The sequence below is a fragment of the Echinops telfairi genome, unplaced genomic scaffold (assembly GCF_000313985.2).
Source record: "Echinops telfairi isolate 266 unplaced genomic scaffold, ASM31398v2 ScPeMD7_7467;HRSCAF=8505_0, whole genome shotgun sequence".
Lineage (NCBI taxonomy): Eukaryota > Metazoa > Chordata > Mammalia > Afrosoricida > Tenrecidae > Echinops > Echinops telfairi.
Genome location: NW_022111367.1, coordinates 6,156,147 through 6,177,951, shown reverse-complemented (window position 1 = coordinate 6,177,951; position 21,805 = coordinate 6,156,147). Strand labels below are relative to the sequence as shown.

The 21,805-nt window shown below is 41.9% G+C and overlaps 1 protein-coding gene across 1 annotated transcript in view; it reads right to left on the bottom strand.

Moving 5' to 3' along the window:
• Window positions 1–1,150: 1,150 nt before the first annotated feature.
• LOC101650960 (guanylate cyclase soluble subunit beta-2-like) overlaps window positions 1,151–21,805 on the bottom strand; it is a 58,130-nt gene continuing 37,475 nt past the window's right edge. Inside the window, exons 7-14 of the mRNA XM_013005074.2 lie at window positions 21,073–21,184; window positions 19,270–19,373; window positions 16,719–16,935; window positions 16,212–16,532; window positions 13,745–13,893; window positions 11,047–11,193; window positions 3,613–3,767; window positions 1,151–1,313 (exon numbers count right to left, since the gene is read on the bottom strand). Of these exons, the coding sequence (XP_012860528.2) occupies window positions 1,151–1,313; window positions 3,613–3,767; window positions 11,047–11,193; window positions 13,745–13,893; window positions 16,212–16,532; window positions 16,719–16,935; window positions 19,270–19,373; window positions 21,073–21,184 (1,368 nt within the window). The remainder of the gene's footprint in view (window positions 1,314–3,612; window positions 3,768–11,046; window positions 11,194–13,744; window positions 13,894–16,211; window positions 16,533–16,718; window positions 16,936–19,269; window positions 19,374–21,072; window positions 21,185–21,805) is intronic.

Below are 21,805 nucleotides of genomic sequence, written 5' to 3'. Positions count from 1 at the left end.
ATCAAATTGTATGATATATGGATTATATGCCAATAAAACTGAAAATAAAAATTTTAAATCTCTATGGACAGCTGTTCTACTGTGACACACATGGGGGTGTCATGAGTGGGAGTTGCTTCCACTGCAACTGGCTCCCCACTTTTTGAAGCCAGTAGAAAATGGGGAGCAGTTCAGTATGTGAGGAAAGCCCATTTTGGAGCTTTCTCTGCATCTGAGGTGCAGAAGGTGCGTTCTGAAATTATTCCTTGATGGCAAAATCTCTTTTCTCAGACAGGAGGAACCTTACCATTTAGTGTGGGCCCATCAGCCAGTTCAATATCTAAAATCTTGGAAAATGTAATACAAAAACACATGTAAAGGTGAAAATTACTGAGCCAAATTTCAGTAACTTTAACCAGATAGGGAGAGCTTCTGAGTGATGCAAACAGTTCACATGTGCAGCTGCTGAATAAGAGGGTGGAGGTTTGAATCCACTCATAGGCCTGTTGGGAGGAAATCCTTGCAATTTGCTTCTGAAAAATCATCCATTAGAAAGGGGGAACCCATCACAAGGTTGGATATACAGGGACCTACCATCCCCTGGCCCCAAGAAAACAAATAACTGGCATGTGGGTGAAGGGAGATAATGGACAGTGTAAGATACGAAATAATAATAACAATATATATAATTGATCAAGGATTCACGAGGGTGGGAGTGGAGGGAGGGGGAAAAGAGGAGCTGATACCAAGGGCTCAAGTAGAAAATGTTTTAGAAATGATGATGGCAACATATATACAAATATGCTTGATACAATTGATGTATGGAATGTTATAAAGCTGTAAGAGCTTCCAATAAAATGATTTTTTTTAATGTTTCCTGAGGTGCCCAGATAAAACTTAAGAATAAACTTTCAGGATATAGTAAAAATTGATACTTTTTTTAAAAACCATCCATTGAAAACCTTGGGGAGGACAGTTATACTCTAACACACCTATGCTTGCCATGCATTGGAGTAGACTATAAGATAACTGGTGGTGGTTCTCAACCAAAGGGAAGATAGCTGCCAGCAATGAGTGCAAATAATACCTGTGCTGACCTTGTAGACCCATGAGCCACACTAAACATATAGGATCTTCATAGAAAACATATTCAACATGAATGACTTCTCTTTTATTGCTTACCCTTGTGATCCAGAGGATTTTTAGGCCTCCCCATGATCTCATCCTCTGTGGCCTTCAAATTCTGGATTAGAAAGTATGTGGTCATTTTTCCTTTACCCTTCACCTCAATTTCTCCCCTTTCGATGATTTCAAATCCTTGATTTTCCAGTGCTCTGCACAAAGAAGGAAATGTACTAGATATCAAAGATTTGGTGACAAAGTATAGGGTGAAGGGAGAAGTATGCAGGAGGACACAAGACATGGAAGAGTCCATCAGCAGTGCCTGCTGGGAACAAAGAGGCACAGGGGAGAGGAGGAAAGAAGGTTCATCATACACTTTGCACAAGACCCAGGCCAACTTTGGAGCCCTATCACCATGGGCTTGTGCCTTCCTCTAGCACAGTGCTGCTCAACCTTCCTCATGCCGCAACCCTGTAATCCAGTTCTCATGTTGTGGTGACCCCCAAGTATAACATTATTTTCATTGCTACTTCATCACTGTCATTTTGCTACTGTTATGAATCGGGTGACCCCTGTGAAAGAGTCATTGGCCCCCCAAAAGGGGTCTCTACCCACAGGTTGAGAACCATTGCGTCTAGCACAACCCACAAACCACTTTCACATCTCTGTACATCATGCCATCAATGCCTGTGTACACTCCTCCCCACGTGATTCTGAAACTGAAGGCTCCTTGACTATCTGTACCCTTTTCCCATCTTCCACTCACCACTGATGTACCTGACAGTTGTCATCATGCTCATCCTAACCACCTAAACTTCTCTTTACATGATGATTTCTGGTGACCAAGGCACTGAGAAGTATCAGGCTGGGTCTTTTGCTTAATTACTTAATGACCAGATTGGAAGCTGTGTGATGTAGGTGAAAGGTCCCAGAACCATGCCCATTGGGAGTGTCTCACAGTCACAGTCACCTGCCTCAGCTGGGCCTCGGCATTCCATCAGTCCTTCATTCCTCTTGGCCTACGGTACCACGTGCCTCATCACGCTACTCCAGCCACCTGTTTGACGCATGCGCTCACACTCTCTAGCTGCTGACCATGGCTTCTCCTTGGTGATCCCTTTCGGTTACGAAATTGCAATAAGTATAGGTGTCATCCGGCGATATCTTATTCCATTGGCCACAGAAACCCTCCTTCCAAGCCTCAGAGAAAGAAGTGTTCTTCATGTTCTCAGTCCATGCTTCTGACCCACCCTTCCTGCCTCTTCTGGGCCTTGCCTCGCCAGCTGCCCACTTCCTCAACTGTTGTCAGTTCCTGTCCATTTGCATATCCGCCCCATTGTCCAGGGTGCTCAAGATGAAGCCATCAAAAAGCGAAGCAAACAACTTCTCACTTGACTGTCTCCTGTTTTAATTTAATGTAATCTATATAAATACAAATCTCTTTTTGGCCCAGCATCAACCACTAGTTTCTTCTTCTGCTTCTAACGTTTGCACTTCAATCACCAATGACGTAGGTTAGACATCCTTTCCCTGAACTCCCACAAAAATCCTGTTATCTTTAAATGGACTCCAACCCATGGCGCTTCTACATGTGTCCGGGGAGGAAGGGCTGTGCTTCACAGGGTTTGCGTGGCTGATGCTTCAGAAATAGATAACCAGGCTTCCTTCTGAGGTGTCCCTGGGGACGCCTGGCCCCCAGCCTTTTGGTGAGCAGTGGAGTACTTTCAATTGTTTGCAGCACCCCATTCTTCGTTAAGACCCATTCTTTTGTTAGAGCTCATTTAAAGCTCTTGATTCATTGTTTAAATGAAACTATCATTTGCATAAAATTATAAGAAGCCCACATCGGTAAGTAGGAATAATTGTGGAAACTACTCTCTGAAACTTGCTTCAATACTATACAATATAAAAATTTTAGAACAAAATGCAGAGTCTTATGCTTATAATTACCTTTACATTTATCATACTTTAAGAATAATTGTCTAGGACTGCTTCTTCCTTCACTGAACTAAGAGCCAATAAACTTTTCTGAAAAGCAAGATAATAAATACTTCAGGTTTTGTGTTAGGTAATTGTCTCTTTCACAATTACTTAGCACTGCTGTGTCTGGAATTAAACAATCTGTAATTAAAAGGAAAAAAGAAGGAATGGCCATGTGACAATTAAAGTTTATTTTAATCTGTCAATTCCTCAATTAGTCCATATGCTCCTTGGAATTAAACATTATGGTAGCGACTCAAGTTGATAGATGACATTGAGTCAGTTCCAACCCATAGTGACCCTATGCACAACAGAGCAAAATACTGCCTGGTCCTGAGCCAACCTCACAATATTGATTAACATAACATCTGCTGACAGTGGGATATGGAGAAAAGCATATAGGTTTCCTCTATTACCTCCCCTCACCCCCACCCCATGCCAGGGCTGTTTTTTACTCATATCTGAGTGGGCACTTGGTAATTTCTAGAGGGAGGGCGGAGGGCAGAGGGAATATGAATAAATGCATAGTACCGGAAGGCACTGGGGCTGAGGTGCACTTGGTTGGGAAGTCCATGACTCTCCATCCTAGAAGCTGTGTTCACAGTATCACCAAACAGGCAGTACCTCGGCATTTTGTCTCCCACAACACCTGCTAGCACAGGTCCCGTGTGAATCCCCACCCTGATCTGGAGAGAGAGAAAACCTCATTTTCAGAGAGACCATCTGATAGGCTTGTTTTAAATTTTTAAAGTGAGGTCAAATTTACATAGAATTAAAATCCAGATATTAAGTGTTTAGATCCATGATTTCTAACAAGTTCATGTATCCCCATCCCAAATAAAATATAGCATAGTTCCATTTACTTTATAAAATTACCTATGTGCCTTTCTAGTTACACTCTGTCCCTCCTCTGAGAGATAACTGCTGTCTTAATTCTTGAAACAAAGATTAATAAGCCTATTCTAGAGCCTGCCATAAACAGAATTATGTAGCATATATGTACTATTCTGTCTGATTTCATTTACTTGACGTTTTTGAGGGTCATCCAGATTGGTGCATGTGTCACTAGTTCATTATTTTATTGCTGACTAGTATTCTATTTTAAGAATACAATCTATTTGGTCATTCTCTTCTTGGTGAATATTGGATTTTTTCCATTTGAAACTATAATAAATAAAGCTGCTATGAACATTCACATATGTCTGTGACACGTGCTTTCATCTCTTGAAGCTAACTAACTATTTGGAGGTAGAATTTCTAACTCAAAAGGTAGATGTACATTTAATGTTAAAAAAATGACGAATTCCAGTAATTTTCCAAAGGTGATGTACTATTTTTATTGCTGTCATTAATATGATACTTCCCACCATCTTCCAAAACAAAACAAAACTCACTGCTATGGGGTTGATTCTGACTCACAGAGCCCTGATAGCACAGAGTAGAACTACCCCTTTAGGTTTCCAGGGCTGTAAATCTTTATGGAAGCAGGAAGCCCCATCTTTCTCCTATGTATGAACCACTCATATAGCAGCACAATATGAAACCTACTACACCATGAAATAACTCAGGGTGGTTTTAATTTTCATTTACCTAATGGCTGTTGATAGATGCCATTGAGTCAGTTCCGACCCATAGAGACCCTAAGCACAACAGAGCAAAATACTGCCCAGTCCTGAGCCAGTCTCACAATTATTCCTGTGCTTGAGCCCATTGTTGCAGCGACTGTGTCAACCCAGCTCCTTGAGGGCCTTCATTTTTTTTCCGCTGACCCTCTACTTTACCAAGCATGATGTCCTTCTCTAGGGATTGGTCTCTTCTGAAAACATGTCCAAAGTATGTAAAATGAAAGCTCACCATCCTTGCTTCCAAGGTGCACTCTGGCCATACTTCTTCCAAGAGAGATCAGTTTGTCCTTTTGGCAGTCCAGCATACTTTAATAATCTTCTCCGGCACCACAATTCAAATGCACCCATTCTTCTTTGGTCTTCCTTATTCAATGTCCAACGTCCATATGCGTATGAGGCGATGGAGAAGACCATGGGTTGGGTCAGTTGCACCTTAGTCCTCAAAGCAACATCCTTGCTTTTCAATACTCTAAAGGGACCTTCTGCACCAGATCTAACTAATGCAATGTGTATTTTGGTCTCTTGACCCCCTAATGGAGAGTAATGTTAAAAATATTTTCATATGCCTACAAATAAACCCCAACGTGTTATCCAGTTGATTCTGATTCATAACCACTCTATAAGGAAGAGTAGAACTATGCAATAGGGTTTCCAAGGCTGGAAGTCATTATGGAAGCAGACTGCATGGGATACGAGGGTGTACCCCCACAGAAACAAAAACAACGATGCTCATTTGGCTGTTTGATGTGAGGGGGCTAGTGCATTTGGAGTTCATTCCACCAGGTTAGACTGCTAATCAAACTTCTTATTTAGAGTTTCTGAAAAGATTGCTTAACAGTGTACGACTAAGAAGGCCTGATTTGTGGCAGACAGGGGACTGGCTTTGTCACCACGATAGTGCACCTGCTCATGCAGCCATCTCAGTGAGCCAGTTTTTGGCAAAAACAATGTGCCTTTCTTGTCCCATGCCCCTTAATCACCTGATATCTCTTCGTTGGACTTCTTTTTGTTTCTGTGAATGAAGAGGGACATGAAAGGGCAGTGATTTGACGATGTAGAAAAAGTGAAGAAAAAAAAGAGGAAGGTGCTGTTAGCCAAACAGATGAGTTGGAAAATTTTTCCAAGAATGGAATCACAGATTTGACAAATGGATTAGGTATAATGGAGAGTACTTTGAAGGTGATAAGGTGGTTTTGTTAAAAAATTTAATACATAACTTTAAAAAAAACTGATTTATTTTGGGCATCCTCTTGTAGATATTGGCTTTGAACCACTGGGACTTGGATTAGCAACTGAGTGCTTTAACCATTATGCTACCCGGTCTCCTTTTATGTATCTACTTTTCTTATGCCCCTTTTCTTAACTTAGAATGCCAACATCTTTACCAATGTTCTTCTTTGCAACTCTAGCATGAAAGTGTCTGGGAATTCATTGTTTACATTCATTCTTAGTGGTGGAGCGTTATTTTCACCCTTGTTTGCTATGTCCCTTACCCTACCATTTTTTATTGAGTCTCTTCTGTTGGTAAATTTCAGTTTCCTCTTCTTACTTGAAGGGATTTCATATTTGTATCTATATATACAAAGATATAAATATAGACACAAATATACTCACTCCTCACTTATCAACATGCTTATTTTCTGAAGAGCGGGTCATTTTGTCAAAATTGGCATTATGTGAAAATGGAGAATGATTAGAGGACAAAATGGAAGATTACTATATCATTCCATAAATGCTAAATTATATCACGATATAACTGCCAGATTGAGTCCTTTTATAACAGCCAAACCACTGAAAATTATAGCCCAGGAAATGTGACACATAATCTTAATCATCACAGACAGAATTACTCTTGCATAGCACCCTAGCATTGTTATTGCTAAATATGTGCAGAAACGATAGACTTTTTAAAGAAACTATTGTCAAAAAGCTTAAATGCTGGTGATTGGTAGTTAATAAGTGAGAAGATTGTGTATATAAATATAGGTATGATATAAACAAATATATTATTTCTATTTCTATAGCCATTCAACTATTTTTTATTCAGTGATTTCTATGAGTCTTTCCATGGAAATATTCATCTCTTATCTGACCTCATTTCCACCACTTCATCACTTCCCAGATCTTGATTCTTTGTCTTCCCCACCCCATAGGCTGCATTTCTGAATTGTATCGCCAAGCTTTTCTTCCTAGTCCATCTTAGGGAGAAAGCGGTGCTGCAACCTGGTCAGCATCTACATCATGCAAGCCCCAAGTGACAGACATGTTATGGCAATGCCAGCGGTCCATCAGCTGGGAAACCAGCCCAGGTCTCCCATATGAAAGGTAGGAAGTCTACCACTGAATCACCACTATTTCACTCTGAATTTTCCTTTTGTTTTGTTTTTGCTCACACTATGACAAGGATTTTTACACTGTTTCTCAGTTTCTAAATCATAAGGTGAGGGTGAAAGAACACATATTTAGAATCTCTTGGGAGTTATAATTTTGAAAAATCATATTCCATCATATCTCACAAAGCCACACTCACTGCCAGTAAGCCATGTTGACTCACAGTGGTCCTATAGGATGAGGTAGAGCTGTCCTTACATTGTTTCCAAGATTGTCAATTTTTATGGGATTAGAAATTGGTTTATATTTAGTTATTTTGAACTGAAACTTTAAATATTTTTTACTGAAAAAAGTGGAGATGGGAAGTCTAGTGGCTGGCTTTTGCTAAGGAGGATCTACTTTTCATCTCCAAATTTCCCAACTTTCCTTGTGTAAACAAATCATTATACTCGCGAGAGCAGTTTCCAGTGAGAACAAAGAAATGTCTGGGCTAACGGCCTCTGGTGGAAGGAGAGTTATTCTGAATACCCCATTGTGGTTGTTAGGTGCCATTGGATTGTTCTGACTTCTTCTAGTGACCATGGACAACAGAAGGAAACACTACCCAGTCCTGCACCGTCCTCCCAATTGTTAGGTTGAGCCCATTGTTGGAGCCACTGCATCAATCCAGCTCATCAAAGACTTCCTTTTTTTCATTGCCCTTCTACCCTACCGAGCATGGTGTCCTTTTCCAGGGACTGGTCTCTCCTGAGAGCTTGTCCACAGTACATGAGACTGAGACTCACCACCCTTACTTCTAAGGAGCACTCTGGTTATACTTATCCCAATACAGACTTAGTTATTCTTCCGGTAGTCCATAGTACTTTCAATATTCTTCTCCAGCACCACAATTCAAACACGTGGATTCTTCTTTAGGCTGCCTTATCTAATGTCCAACTTTCACAGGCATGTAAGGCAATAGAAAATTCCATGGCTTAGGGCAGGCAATACATCCTTTTATCTCTTGACTGATGCTTCCTTGAGCATGGATTGTAGATCTTAGTAAGATAAAATCCTTGACATCTTCCATCTTTTCTCCATATACCAGAATGTTACCTACTGGTCCAGTTTTGAGAATTTGGCTTTACTCTACGTTGAGTTGTAATCCCTACTGAAGGGCTGCCATCCTTGATCCTCATCAAGGGTAAGTCTTCCTCACTTTCAGCAAGCACGGTTTTTTATCTGCGTTTCGCAGTTTGTTAATACGTCTTCTTCTAACCCTGATCCTTCATTTTCCCCATATAGACCAGCTTCCCTGCTTAATTTTTCCCCTCCCGCCCCGCTTCTCTAATTATATTTTAATTACCTTTCTTCATTGTACAATGTTTTTGATGTCATCCCATTGCTTGTTGGGTCTTCTCTCACTAGAGTTCAATGAGTCAAATCTTTTCCTTTCTTTTCTTTTTAAAAATGTTTGTTGTGAATTTGGTAAGTTTACAGAGCAGACCAACAGTGTTACATTCAACAACTCACACACACTATTTCAATTCATCCACTGCAACGCCAACATACCACCCTTATGTCTATTTCTCTCAGGGTTTCCCATTTCCATTTGACCTTCTTTCCTAACCTTCTGAGCTTTGTCCCTGGGGCAAGGCTGCCCTTTTTGGTCTTAAATGGCTCATTATTTTATCACAGAGGTGGGTTCCATTCCAGACTTAAAAGGTTACAGAGTCATCGTCTTGGGATGATCCGCCTGCCTCTCTCTGACCAGTAAGCTTGGTCTTTTGAATGATATTGAGTTGTGCTCCACATTTTTATTCCACTTTATCCAGGACCTTCTAATATGGCCCCGTTCAGTGCAGTTGGTAGTGGTAGCTGGGCACCATCTAGTTCTTTTGGTCTTAGAGTTGTAGAGACTGATGGTTGTGTGATCTGTCAGTCCATTTGAATCAGTGTTTGCATATGTCTTTTCATCACTCTTCTTTCCTCAGACAGGGAAAGGCCAAAGGTTGCACCTTAGAGGGCTGCTCACAGCTTTTAAACCCTAGTTGCTATTCACCCCATTGTTTTTGTGGTGTTGTACCAATAGACCTTGGTGTCCCTCAAGACTATGGTCCTGTGGCTCATTCCTTCAGGGAAGTTGATTATGTCTAAAACACACTCATAACGTTGCCTCTGCTAGTCAGTAGTTTTAAGTTACATTAGACAGAACCATAGGTAACTGCAATTTTTTTCTGGAGAAATTTTTCTTGGGAAAATTCCCCAGTACTAGGTATTGCCAGTGACAATCTTTAGTTCAAAACAAAATTATTGTGACCTAGAATTTTTCTGTCACTTTTATTTTTATTTAAAATTATTCCTTCCTTTTTGTCTCTAACCTTTATATTCAAATTGTCAATAATTATCAATAAATCAGGATTGTATGTTTGATTAATTTCAGACTGAACAAGCTGGCAGAAGTCTTCAATTTCTTTAAATAATGGTTATGTTAATTGAATTTCCTTATATGCATATATACTATCCAATCCAAGCATTTTATTTCAAGATAGATCCTGAAATGTTCTTTTTAGAGATGAATGTGACACCATTCCTCCTGAGTTCATTGTTCCCAGTGTAGTAAATCATGTAATTGTCTGATTCAAAATGTTAAATACCAATCCATTCAGCTCACTAATGCTTAGGATGAGGAGCCCTGGTGGTGTAGTGGTTACATGTTGGGCTGTGATCCGTGTGTGAGCAGACTGAAATTACCAGAAGCTCTGGAGGAGAAATACTGGCCATAAATAGTTACCATTTCGGGAACCCACAGGGGTCACTTTAAGTCAGCACTGACTTGATGGCATTGAGTTTGTTGTTTTGGTTAATGCTTGGTATACCTATCCTTATGTGTACCATTTCATTTAAAAGGCTTCCAATTTTCCTAGATTCATACTTAGTACATTCTAAATTACAGTTATTAATAGAGATGCGCAGCTGTTCATCTCATATTGAGTCATTTCCCATTAGCAAATGAAGGTTCCAGTAGCTTTAGCCATCCGTGTCATTATGATCAGCTACTTTGAGAGGGAAGTTTAGTCATATTTTGAGTGCCTTCCAACCTGAGAGGATTATCTTCAGGCACTGACAAGGTTCTACTGCTATCCAGAAGATGAATATTCATAAGTGACTAATTCTTTAGAATTGAACAGCCTATTCTTTCTTCCTAGTCTGTTCTTAGTCTGAAAGCCCTGCTGAAATCTATTCATCTTGGTTGACCCTGCTGGTATTTAAATGATCAGTTACAAATCTTGCGGCATCACAGCAACACGGAGCTTCCACAGTACGACAAACTGACAGATAAATGGTGGCTGAATGCCCTAAGGAACTCCAGTGTCTGCCTGACTGGTTGCAGGTAGTTTCATATCTTAGCCTGAGTTCTGAACTTGGCACATGGAAGTTGAATTCCAAATTTCAGTAGGAAAAGGTGGCTAGTCATTAAACTTCAGTCACCTGTTGAAATGCCTGAATAACAACAAACAAAGCAGCGCTTGTAAATAATCAAGTGTCCAAGAGAGTTATCCCTACAAGGTGAAAGGGAAGAAGGGTTTAGCACTGCTCTAAGTGATAGACAACGGCAGTTTGCAGCACAGCATGTGCACTTCGACTTCCACAATCCTCTTGAGGAATTTGAGAGAAGTTCAGAAAGTAATACCCTCACTAATACATCTTTAGCCAGTTGCTGTTGAATTGATTCTGAATAGCGGTTACATCATATGTCTTAGGGTAGAGCTGTGCTCCATAGGGCTTACAGTGGCTGCGTTTTGGGAAGTAGATCAGTAGACCTTTCTTCCAAGGTATCTCAGAGGAACTTGAACCTCCAACTTTTAGTGCAATATCTGTTACTTATGAACATATATGAGGCAAGAAAAGAGTTGGGACACGTTTCCTATTTTAATTACTATACATCAATCTATCTATGCAGACTAATAAACAGAATTCTCCTTTTTATGAGATGTAAGTATAAACAAAATAGTCGGTTCTTCCCTACCTGTATGGGTTTCCCAGTAATAGGATTCATCACTTCTCCTGCAGAAATTCTCATTCCCAATGCAAAATTAGCCACTCTTTGAGCATGGCTGCCAACAGGCACTGGCACACCGCCGACCACCATATATGCATCTCCGATGGTTTCCACCTATACGGGAAAATGTCAGGAAGGTTTCTCAGTGCACTAAACATATTAATGAACATTATCATTTCCCACATTGAAAAACAGACCATACGAATAGTTCCGATTATTTTCTAGGGGGTGTGACATATTAAGAATGAGGCAAGTTGTCTCTGGAAAGAACTATGAGCTTCTGGTGGAAACCAGTCCCAGGGGAGATGAAATTCCTAGGGTGGCCATATGATGTATATATGAATAAACATATTGTTCAGATTAAACTTTCTGTTCAATAGAAGGAGTACCAAGCACCATATTAGCCCTCAATACTGCAAAAGGATTCACAAAAGTTACAATTCCTAAAATACCTCCAGTTCCCTCTTAGCCTTTTCTCCTCACCCCACTCTCGCCCTCACTGTGATTGTGAAATTTAAGTGCCAACTAGGCTAAGGTGGCCAGTTGTTTGGTTAAAAAATAGTAAAGATGTCGCTGTGAAGGTATTTTGTTGATGTGCTTAAGAGTGACAATGACTTGATTCTTAGTAAAACTTATTATCCTAATAATGTGGGATGACTTCATGGTTTCAAATCAGGAAAGGTGTGTGTCAGGGTTGTATCATCTCATCAGACTCATTCAATCTGTCTGCTGAGCAAATTCTCAGAGAAGCTGACTTATATGAAGAAGAATATGGCATCAGGATTGGAGGAAGGTTTATTAACAACTTAAGATATGCAGATGACACAAGCTTGCTTCCTGAAAGTGAGGAGGACGAGACCACCAACTTCAGTGTGGACTGCAATTCAATGTGCAAAATCCCCACAATGGAACTAACAGGTAATATCATGATAAACGGAGAGAAGGTTGACGTTGTCAAGGATTTCATCTTTCTTGAATCCACAATGAATGTTCATGGAAGCAGTAGTCAAGAGATCAAAAGACACATTGCCTTAGGTAACTCTGCTGCACAAGACCTCTTTAGAGTACTGAAAAGCAAGGATGTTACTCTGAAAATTAAGGTGCACCTGATCCAAGTCATGCTATTTTCCATCATTTTATATGCATGTGGTAGTTGAACATTGAATAAGGCTGGCTGAAGAGAATGGATGCATTTGAATTGTTGTGCAGGAGAAGAATATTAAAAGTACTATGGACTGATGAAAGGACAAACCGATCTGTCATGGAAGAAGTACAGTCAGAGGCATGGGTGGCAAGACTTCATTGGACATACTTGGACGTGCTGTCAGGGAAGAGAAGGACATGCTTGGTAAAATGGAGGGGCAGCAAAAACGAAGAAGGCTGTCAATGAGATAGTTTGACACAGTGGCTGCCACGATGGGCTTGGGAAAGATTGTGAGGCTAGTGCCGGTCTGGGCCCTGTCTTGTTTCGTTAAGCAGAGGGTCACAGTGGGTTGGAACTGACCGAATGGCACCTACCAACAGCAATGTGGGTGAGATTCAGCCAATCAGTTAAAGGCCTTAAAAACTAAGTCTGAGGTTTTCTAGAGAGAGGGAATTTTGCTTCAAGCCTGGAGAATAAAAATCCTTTCAGAGTTTCAATCCTGTTGCTTAGATAACAGATTTTTTGATTTGCCAGCCTTCACAATTGCTTGAACCAATTCCTTAAAATGAATCCCATGAAAAATATTGATATAGAACAATTCCATTGTTTTTTTTCATTCTATTTTTCCACAATTTTTGAGGCCCCCTCATATATATATTACATATATATGTTTATATGAATATATTAGAGGACACCTAGTGATGTAGTGGTTGTGTGTTGGGCTGCAATTCATGTGGTTGGTGGTTCAAAACTGCCAGCATCTCTGAGGGAGAAAGACTGGGTTTTCTACTCTCATTAACAGTTTACAGTCTCAGAAACCCACAGTGAAACACTGTGAGTCAGCATTGACTCAATGGTAGTGAGTTTTTTATGCATATAAAAATATACACACATATATGGAACATATATACATACATATACAGCAATGGAAATTTTCTGTGTGTCTGTACCTATATTTATCTAGCAATGGAATTTTTCTTTCTATCATTTTTTGAAACTCCCTTACATATGTATAATATGTATATAAAGAGAGGTTTGTGAGGTCTCCATGTCACTGATATATATCGATCTCTCTCTCTCTATAGACAGATACAGATATAGATATATAGAGATACATATCAGTCATGTAGGTATATAGTCATCATTACCGAGTGGGTCTGACACATGGTGATTTTATGCGTGTCAAAGTAGAACTATGCCCTATAAGGATAATGTTTTCAATGACCAGTTTTGGAAGTACATCACCAGACCTTTCTTCCAAGGAGCCTCTGGGTAGATGTAAATCTCTATACCTTTCAGTTATAAGCCAAGTGTATTCATTGTTCCCATCACACAAGTACTCTGTTCCCTCTCTCTCTTTCATACACATACATGTATATAACATATGGGTTCTAGTTCTCTTGAGAACCCTGACAAATACAACCCAAACCCAAAGCAGTGAGGATGCAATGAAAGATTTATATTCAAGTTCCTGTATTTCCTGAGCACAATGAAGTTTACCCCATAGTACCAAACACGTACTTTGTAGACATCGTGGACACTGGTTAACCTGTCAAACTTGGAGTACATGGAATTCAGCATATCCACTATGTGAATAGGTTCACAAGCAGCACAGATGTTAGTGAAGGTCACCACATCACTGAAAAGAATGGTGCAGGTTTCAAATTCTCCTGCAACAGAAGCGCAGTATCAGTGGCAGCAAAGGAAGCAGAATAATCATTCCATGAATGCTTGACCCGAATGCTCTTTGGAAGTCAAGACTTCCTAGGCATGGGGGGAAAGGAACTGGATGCCATAGCAGACATTTCCCAAGTCCTACTATGACCTAGTTCTCATACCAGGAGCATCACACACACACACACACACACACACACACACACACACGCACACGCACACACGCGCGCGCGAATAGACTGGATCTCTGAAGCAGTAGAAGAATTAGTTCAGTGACGTTAACAGAAGAACAAACAAATCATCATAAGCGGCTTAGAGTGGGTGCTGGCTCAAAGGAACCCCCTAAAGGAGAGCCATGGAAGAACCTTGAACTGCAAGAAATAAAGGGCCACGGCTGGTAGAAACTGACCACCATGGAACGGTGGGGTTCCAAATCTTTGCATGGCTGGGAGCCTACCATATATTCCTAGCTTGTCCCATGCTTCCACTTCTGTTGCTGTTACCTGCTAAGGAGCTGGTCTTCAACTCATGGAGACCCTATTTAAATGCAGTGGAACATTGCTAGTCCTATGCCATTCCCATGGTTGGCTGGGGATCAGACTGTTGTGATCCACAGGGTTTCACTAGTTGATTTCAGAAACAGATCACCAAACTTACTTCCTAAATCATCTTAAGGCCGGAAGTTTTCCAGAAACATGTTTAGCATCACAGTAACACACAGCCTCTGACAAACTGTAACCAAACCTCAGTCTTGCCTGGAAGATGAGACTTCTATCATCGAACCACCACTGCCTTAATATTTCCACATAGCATCCATATAGTCTGTAAGTCATGTTCTCTCCTGGCCCCAGCTAGACTTCTCTATATCAAGCCCTCCACAATTCCTATCATAATTAAAATAGAATAGAAACCGTTACCAAGGCCCACAGGGCCTTTAGGGTGTGGTCGCACTGCTCTTTGATTATGCCCTCATACTACCCCCGTCACTCTCTCTCTCTAAGCCACACTGGCCACCTTGGTGGCCTCCGTAGACCTCTCCAGCCCAACACTTCTAAGTAGACCTTCTCGTCTTCCCATCAAGCCCGCTCTTCTATCTGGTTCAGCCTAAGGATAAAGCAGCACTTCTTCTTTTTCTTGTCCTCCTCATCCTATCAATTATGAATCCTGTTGATGTCTGCTCAGGCTGCCTTCGTGTAGGATGCAGCGTGGACTTCCTGCCTATCTCAGGCCACCAGGTCCCTTACCCTGCAGCCAGAATCCTATGTATAAAACAAGTCGTGTCACTTCCGTTATAGGAGGAAAAGATGTCAGTGAAACTGGCTACCAAATAAAAAGCAACTTTCTCCTGTATCCTCATGTTCTAGGATAATTACTTTCATATTGCCTTATTTTTGCCCTTGGAATCCCCTTTGCCTGGAGAAGACATAGTTGCTGTAGCAAAGTGTGGTGAAGAAACTAGAAGGTGCCAGTTATCAAAAGACAAGCATCTGGAGTCATAGGCTTGTTTTTAAACAAGCAGCCATCAAAGTGAGGGGTCAACTAAGTCCATATAGAAGAAGTACACCAACCTATGTGATCCAAGGATTGTACATGATAAAATCCAAATCTGAAGGAGGGAATGGGATGAGAGCTTAAAACATGAACATCTTGTTTGTAGGAGGCTATGTATGACAATGGAAGCACAAAATTCACTTGCAGGTCTCTACGTGGATTAAGCCTCTGCTGAATTCCTTCTGACCATAGTCAAAGAATGGCTTTGCTATCAGATAAAGAGCATTGTAACATCAATTACAGCAGCTGGAATTAGTTTAAAAATGTGATATCTTATCATCTGATGTCCCTTTGACCCATTTTAAAGTTATTTCCATATTTTAATACTTTCTGCTTTCTTTTCGATTGAGGGGCTTTTATGTTTTGTCTCTTTATTATTGTTGTTGTGTTTGCTTGCTTGCTTGCTTCCTGTCTGTGTTCAGTGTGGTTTTCTGTGTATAAAACCTAGAATAGATAGATCAGTAGAAACAGTAACTGGATTGATAATTGCCTAAGGGCATGGCAGAGGAGGATGGGGAAGAATGGGTTGCTAACAAGGGGTACAAGAAGAATATGTTCTACCAGTGATTGTCATGATAATGGGACCAATCTTCTTAATACAATTGAACAGTTAAATTGTATGCTATGTGAAGTATAGCCCAATAAAACAATATTAAACACACACACACACACACACACACACACACTCAGGATTGCCTGATTTCACAACTTGGGTCCCAACCCCCTAAGGCACACAGCCCAGGGAGGGGAATGTGTGCAGTACCTGCAGCGACCTTTTTGCCTTCCTTCAGCTGGTTGGCCACGTGTTCAGGCAGCATGGCATACAGCAAGGTCTCTGTTTTCTTCTTCTCTAGGGCCAGGTGCTTAGAAAGGACCCGCAGCTCTTCCTTCTTCCTCTCCAGCTGATTGGACAGCTCAATCTCAGCCAGCCGCTGCTGGTTCAGGAGAATGAGGTCCCTGGTGGTATCATGGGGTGAGATGTCAGAAAGGTGCATCTTGTGCTCCTCCAGCTCCTGCAGGCTGCGCAGCTTTGGAGAACACATGTACAGCATGCACCTGATGGACTCCATCCAGATCATTTGGCCTTTGTGGAGGAAAAGGCAACAAGAGAGGACATCACCAAGAGGGACCTTCATCGGGCAACTTTATACACGTGGTAGCATGTGCAGGTCCCAGAAAGTGCAACTTGTTTATGGTTGGCTAAAAGGTTTGTGGTTCAAACCCACCCACTTTCTGAGCAATCACCCAAACAGGCAGGGTGATTTCCTACCTCGAAGTTTGAGTGTGGGCTTCATTTTCCATGCTTCGGGCATCATTTTTCTTCGTGTTTTCAGGACAAATTGACTGTTGATGAATTTGCAGATGTTGGAAATGTTGAAGGTCACTTGGGGATGAATGATGGAGAAATAGTCATCTAATTGAATCTTCTGGGTTTGAAGTCCTGGAACAAACTTCTGAATATTCACTCCAGCTTGCTTGACCCTCAGCTGCACATAGAGGACAGATATCAGACTGGGGATTAGAAAGCAACCGACGGCATCGGCTTTTCCTTGGTAGAAACATTCTGGAGATGGTTTGTCACTCTTTGTAGGGGGAGGACAGCCTGCTTCAAGGATTTAATAATAATGGTAGGTAGGTAGGTAGTGATTTAATAATGTCAGTGGGTTCAGTAATATCACAGAAAACCACAATAGTTGCAGGCATTTTCAAGGATTTTTGTTACCACATATTTTGTCTATTTGACCTTTACATGATTTAAAAATCAATTCAGTTAGCATAAGTACTATCCAAGGAAATTGATGAAAATAAAACCTCAATAAGCATTCTCACAAGCCCTAGAATGGTGGCGTAAGGTAGGCATAGACCTCCCCTCCTGCAAACATGCAGCAGCGAAGCTGGGTGGAACTGAGCATTCGCGACATTGTCAGGTAAGAGTTGGACTGTTGGTGGTCCAAATCAACTTGCTGGCAGTGTATTATTATTATTATTTTAATGCTGTGGCCACAAGAATGATAAATGGTGAGGTATAGAACTCCACCATGTTCCTGGGGTGAAGGGATTAGGCTGCTTAGAGCAAGACAGAACTATTAGGCACTCCATGAGAGAAAGACAGGACCATCTGCTTTCAAAAAGATTCACCATTTCAGAATCCCTTTATAGGGTTGTGCTGAGTCTGAACTGACTCGATGGCTGTGGATTTGGTTTATTGTGAACACCTGATTTTCAGAAGGCCACGAGTGATAGTGGAAGCCCAAAATACATTTACAGGATCCATGCATGGATTAAGCCTCCAGTGAATCCCCTCGGACCATACTAGAGGGATGTGAATAGCCTTGTTATCAGTGAGCATTGTAAAGTTGATTATGGCAGATGTAGTTAGGTTAAAATATAACACCTTATCATTTGATCTCCCTTTTGATTCATTTTAAATTTGTTCTAGTTTTTAGTAATTTCTGCTTTCTTTTTTATTGATATTTTTTTCTGTCTTACTGTGCTGTTATTGAATTTTTTGTTTTGTTTTGGGGGGTATGTTTTTCTGTATATGAAATCCAGGATAGGTAAATATATAGCAATGGTAACTAAATTAATTCTTTCTTGAGACTATGGCAGGAGAGGTTGGAAGAAAATGGGTTGTTAATAACAATGAGTACAAGAAAGAAGAAAATGTTTTAAATGTGATTGTGGTGATGATTGTACCACAATTCTTAATACGATTGAGCTAGTGAATTGTAAGCTTTGTGAATTATACACCAATAGAACTTAAACAAACAAACAAATGTTGGACTTCTAACTGCAGGTTTGGTGGTTCACACCAACAAGCTGGTCTTCAGAAGAAATATGAGGCTATCGGCTCCTGTGCTGATTTTCCGTTTCAAAAACCTTATATATAGAGAGAATCAGCTCAGTGGTAGTGACTTTGGTTTGGTTTGGGTATTACTACTAACTGTCTATCTCTTTAAGAAGTGAATTTTAGTGTCATTTCCTTTCTTTCTAAAGGCAAACCGTATGACTCAAGTATTGGTTTAAACCCCTTGGCGTTGCACCCTTACAACTTCCAGAGCAGAAGCCATTGGCCGTTCTGTCAACTCGGACTTGGGTGACCCCATGTGTGTCGACCCTGTTGCTTCAAAGGGTTTCCAATAACTGATCTTTCAGAAGTAGATTGCTGTTTCTTTCTTCTGAGGGCGGCTTGAACCATCAATCTTTTGGTCAGCAGCCAGGCTCCTAGACTGTTCGCACCACCTAGACTCCACTTCTCGAGAAGATCTTGGATTGTGGTTTCTGGAGGAGGCTACCACACACACGGTGCACTTGAACTGTGGATCTGGAGAAGATCATTGAAGGTGCCTGGGACTGCTGAAAGGACAAAGAAATCTGTCTAGGAAGAAGTTTTGCCAGAGTGCTCCTTAGAGGGAAGGGTGGCGAGACTTTGTCTTACATACTTTGGACATGTTGTTAAGAGAGACCGGTTCCCTGGAGAAGGACTTCACGTTTGGTAAGGTTGAGGGGCAGTGAAAAATAGGAAGGCCCTCAAAGGGATGGGTTAACACCATGGCTACCACAATGGGGTTCAAGCATGGGCACAACTATCAGGATGGCCTAGGATGGGGCAGTGATTGGCTCTGCTGTGCGTAGGGTTGCTATCGGTCACAACTGACCTGGTAGCGCCTAACAATAACGCCAAAAAGAAAGTTAGTGGTCCTGCCGGGCTATCATCTAACAGCCGTGCCTTGGGAACTTTAAGAGATTTGCAGTTTCGCACTTGCCATAAAAGACAAGACGTTCTTTCCTTACCAGTCTCTTTCCAAGTCCAAGCTTACCGATTCATCAAAAACAACGTGGAAGGGAAAAGCATTGCAGAATGTTTTCACCTCAATCCAGAGTCTCTCCGGATAAGCTGCCTCAAAGGTGTTCATGAGATGCCCTGGGTGAGGAACAAAGGGTGTTTTGGTGAGACGCCATTTCACCTCACCCTCACACCAAACAAGTAGGCTTGAGCCTGTCTCTGGTGTTTAACGGGCAAAGTGCAGGCTCCCTTTAGCACGGTCTCCCTCATGTCTGCAGACGGCCATGGTAATTCTTGTTTCCAATGAAAGCAAACAGAAAACTTGCTACCCGGTGGTGAAATCTGCCTGCCCCTGCCAAGTTTCTGCCCAGGGCCGAAGAGCTTCTGGCCCAATTGAGTATGCCTCTCCATGAACACAGAGTCGGCACTGGCACCATGACAGCCAGACACTGAGGGCGCAGAGTGGAGCCTGTGTGTCCGGCCTGGTGTCAGGGACATTTGCCATGGAACAGGGGAGACTGACAGTTTTCACCAACAGCCCTCTTTGGCAGTGGAGGGAAGATTCAGAAAGGAGCCTTTTTGATATGAAAATCTCCTTGACAAAGGATGTCAATTGCATGTTTGACTCACTTGCCATAGCTTGAAGACTGAAAATGCAGTCCTTTGAGTTCTGTAGAACTTGTCCCAGATGCATGCTGTCAGGACCCATTAGGACCCAGAGAGGAATGGGCTCCCAGCCCTCCTCCTCCCAGGGAACCAGAGTCCTTATTCAGACCCAGGCATCAGAGTGCTCAGTGCTGCTGGGGTCCGCAAACAGCCGGCTGCCTTCATTTTGCAGATGAGATGAAGGAGGACCAGACTTGTTGGGGGCCTGGCAGAAATCTACCTTCCTCGTTTGGGGGCCAGTTCCCTTTGCCTACTGGATGACCATAGTTATACCCACCAGGGCTTCCCGTCATTTCCTCCTTGTTCCGCCATAGCCAATTGAAAAATAGACTCAATTTTTAAAAATATGGGTGAATGGAAACAAAAACTAGAATGGGGAAAACTGTGGATCAAGAATATGCTAGAAAGTTAATCTCCCTCTTACAAAACAACAGTGTGTACACTCCAGAGCAAACCAAATCTCCTGATTGGCAGAGTCAAAAGCAGCAGTGTCCTGTCGCCGATGGGATTGCTTTGAATGTGTGTTGATCTCCACCGTACTGGGAATAATTGAATCTCCCACACGAGGCGCTTACAAATGCTCATTATGCCTCTTTGGGGTCTCCCATTGCAGGGCTTCTACCTGAAAGTTTCCCCACTCTCGCTGTCATTCTACTTCATGCAAATTCTAAAAATGAGGTTCTGTTCTAACCCCACCCTACTCCCACCTCCCACTGGCCCTAACTGAGTCAGTTTAAACTAGTTTGAAGTCCTTGTATCTACAGACGCCTGGCCTAGAAGTGTTTTCCAATCAAGAAGGCCAGAATCTAGAAGGAGCCGTGGGACATGCATTGTTCTGAGTAATATTTCACTATTCAATTTCCTTTTCAATATCGTCCCTGAGCTAGGACTGCTTCAACTCCATGAGTACAGGGAGCTGGGGGGCTAGGTCACACACAAATACCAGAGGCAAAGCTCTCTCCCTGTTTTTCTGCCCCGGACCTAGAGACTGAATGCTTTAAAGTTAGAGAACCATGCCAACCAGGCCCACGCTCCCAATTGCTCAGTAGCCGCATAGTTTTGGAGGACTCTGTGCCGCTGCCAGCCCCAAGAGTGTGCACCGTTCCTCGGGCTGCGGGAACACAGCAACGATTCCACTCTCAGAGCTGAGGCGGAGGTCGGGCTTGCTCACCTTTTCCAAACATGACTATGCTTCTCACGAGATTCCAGCGGGATCTCTTCACAGGGCAAAGAGAGACACGCAGATATTTCTCCTTCATGCTACGAAAAGATGCCCCGAGGGCCTGCAGAGCACAAGGAAGGAGGAGGGGGTTGGCCTCACACGTCCAGAACTGGCCCCTGCGCTCAGCGGGAAATCTCACTGCTTCTGCACCAGTGGCTGAGGAACAGCATGAGGTCTTGTGAGGTCACTTCCACCCAAATTTGAGAAGCTCTCAGGCTTTATCTAAATAATTCTTGTGCTTGTCCTATAGTAAAGACTGAAAAACAACAACAAACCAATGACAAAAAAAAACACAACAAGAAATAAAAGCTTGTAGTTAGTTCAAGGACTGTTTGTTGACTTTTAGGAGTGTTTTTGTCATTGGTTTGTAGTTGTTGTTGTTTTGTTGTATATTGTTGCTTGGTTTTGCTCTGTCTTGTTTTTGTGCATGTTATTATCTCTGCAGGTCTGCCTAAATAAGATAGGCTGCATGAAGAATCTGGAGGAGAAAACAATGGAATTGACAGTTCTGGGGAGACATGGGAGAGGGGGAGGTGGGGGGAAGGTAGTGGTGTTAACAAACCCAGGAACAAGGGAAAAACAAGTGATCCAAATCGGTGGTGCGGAGGGTGTAGGAGGCCTGTAGGGCATGATCAAGGGTAATGCAACCAAGAGGAATTACTGAAACCCAAATGAAGACTGA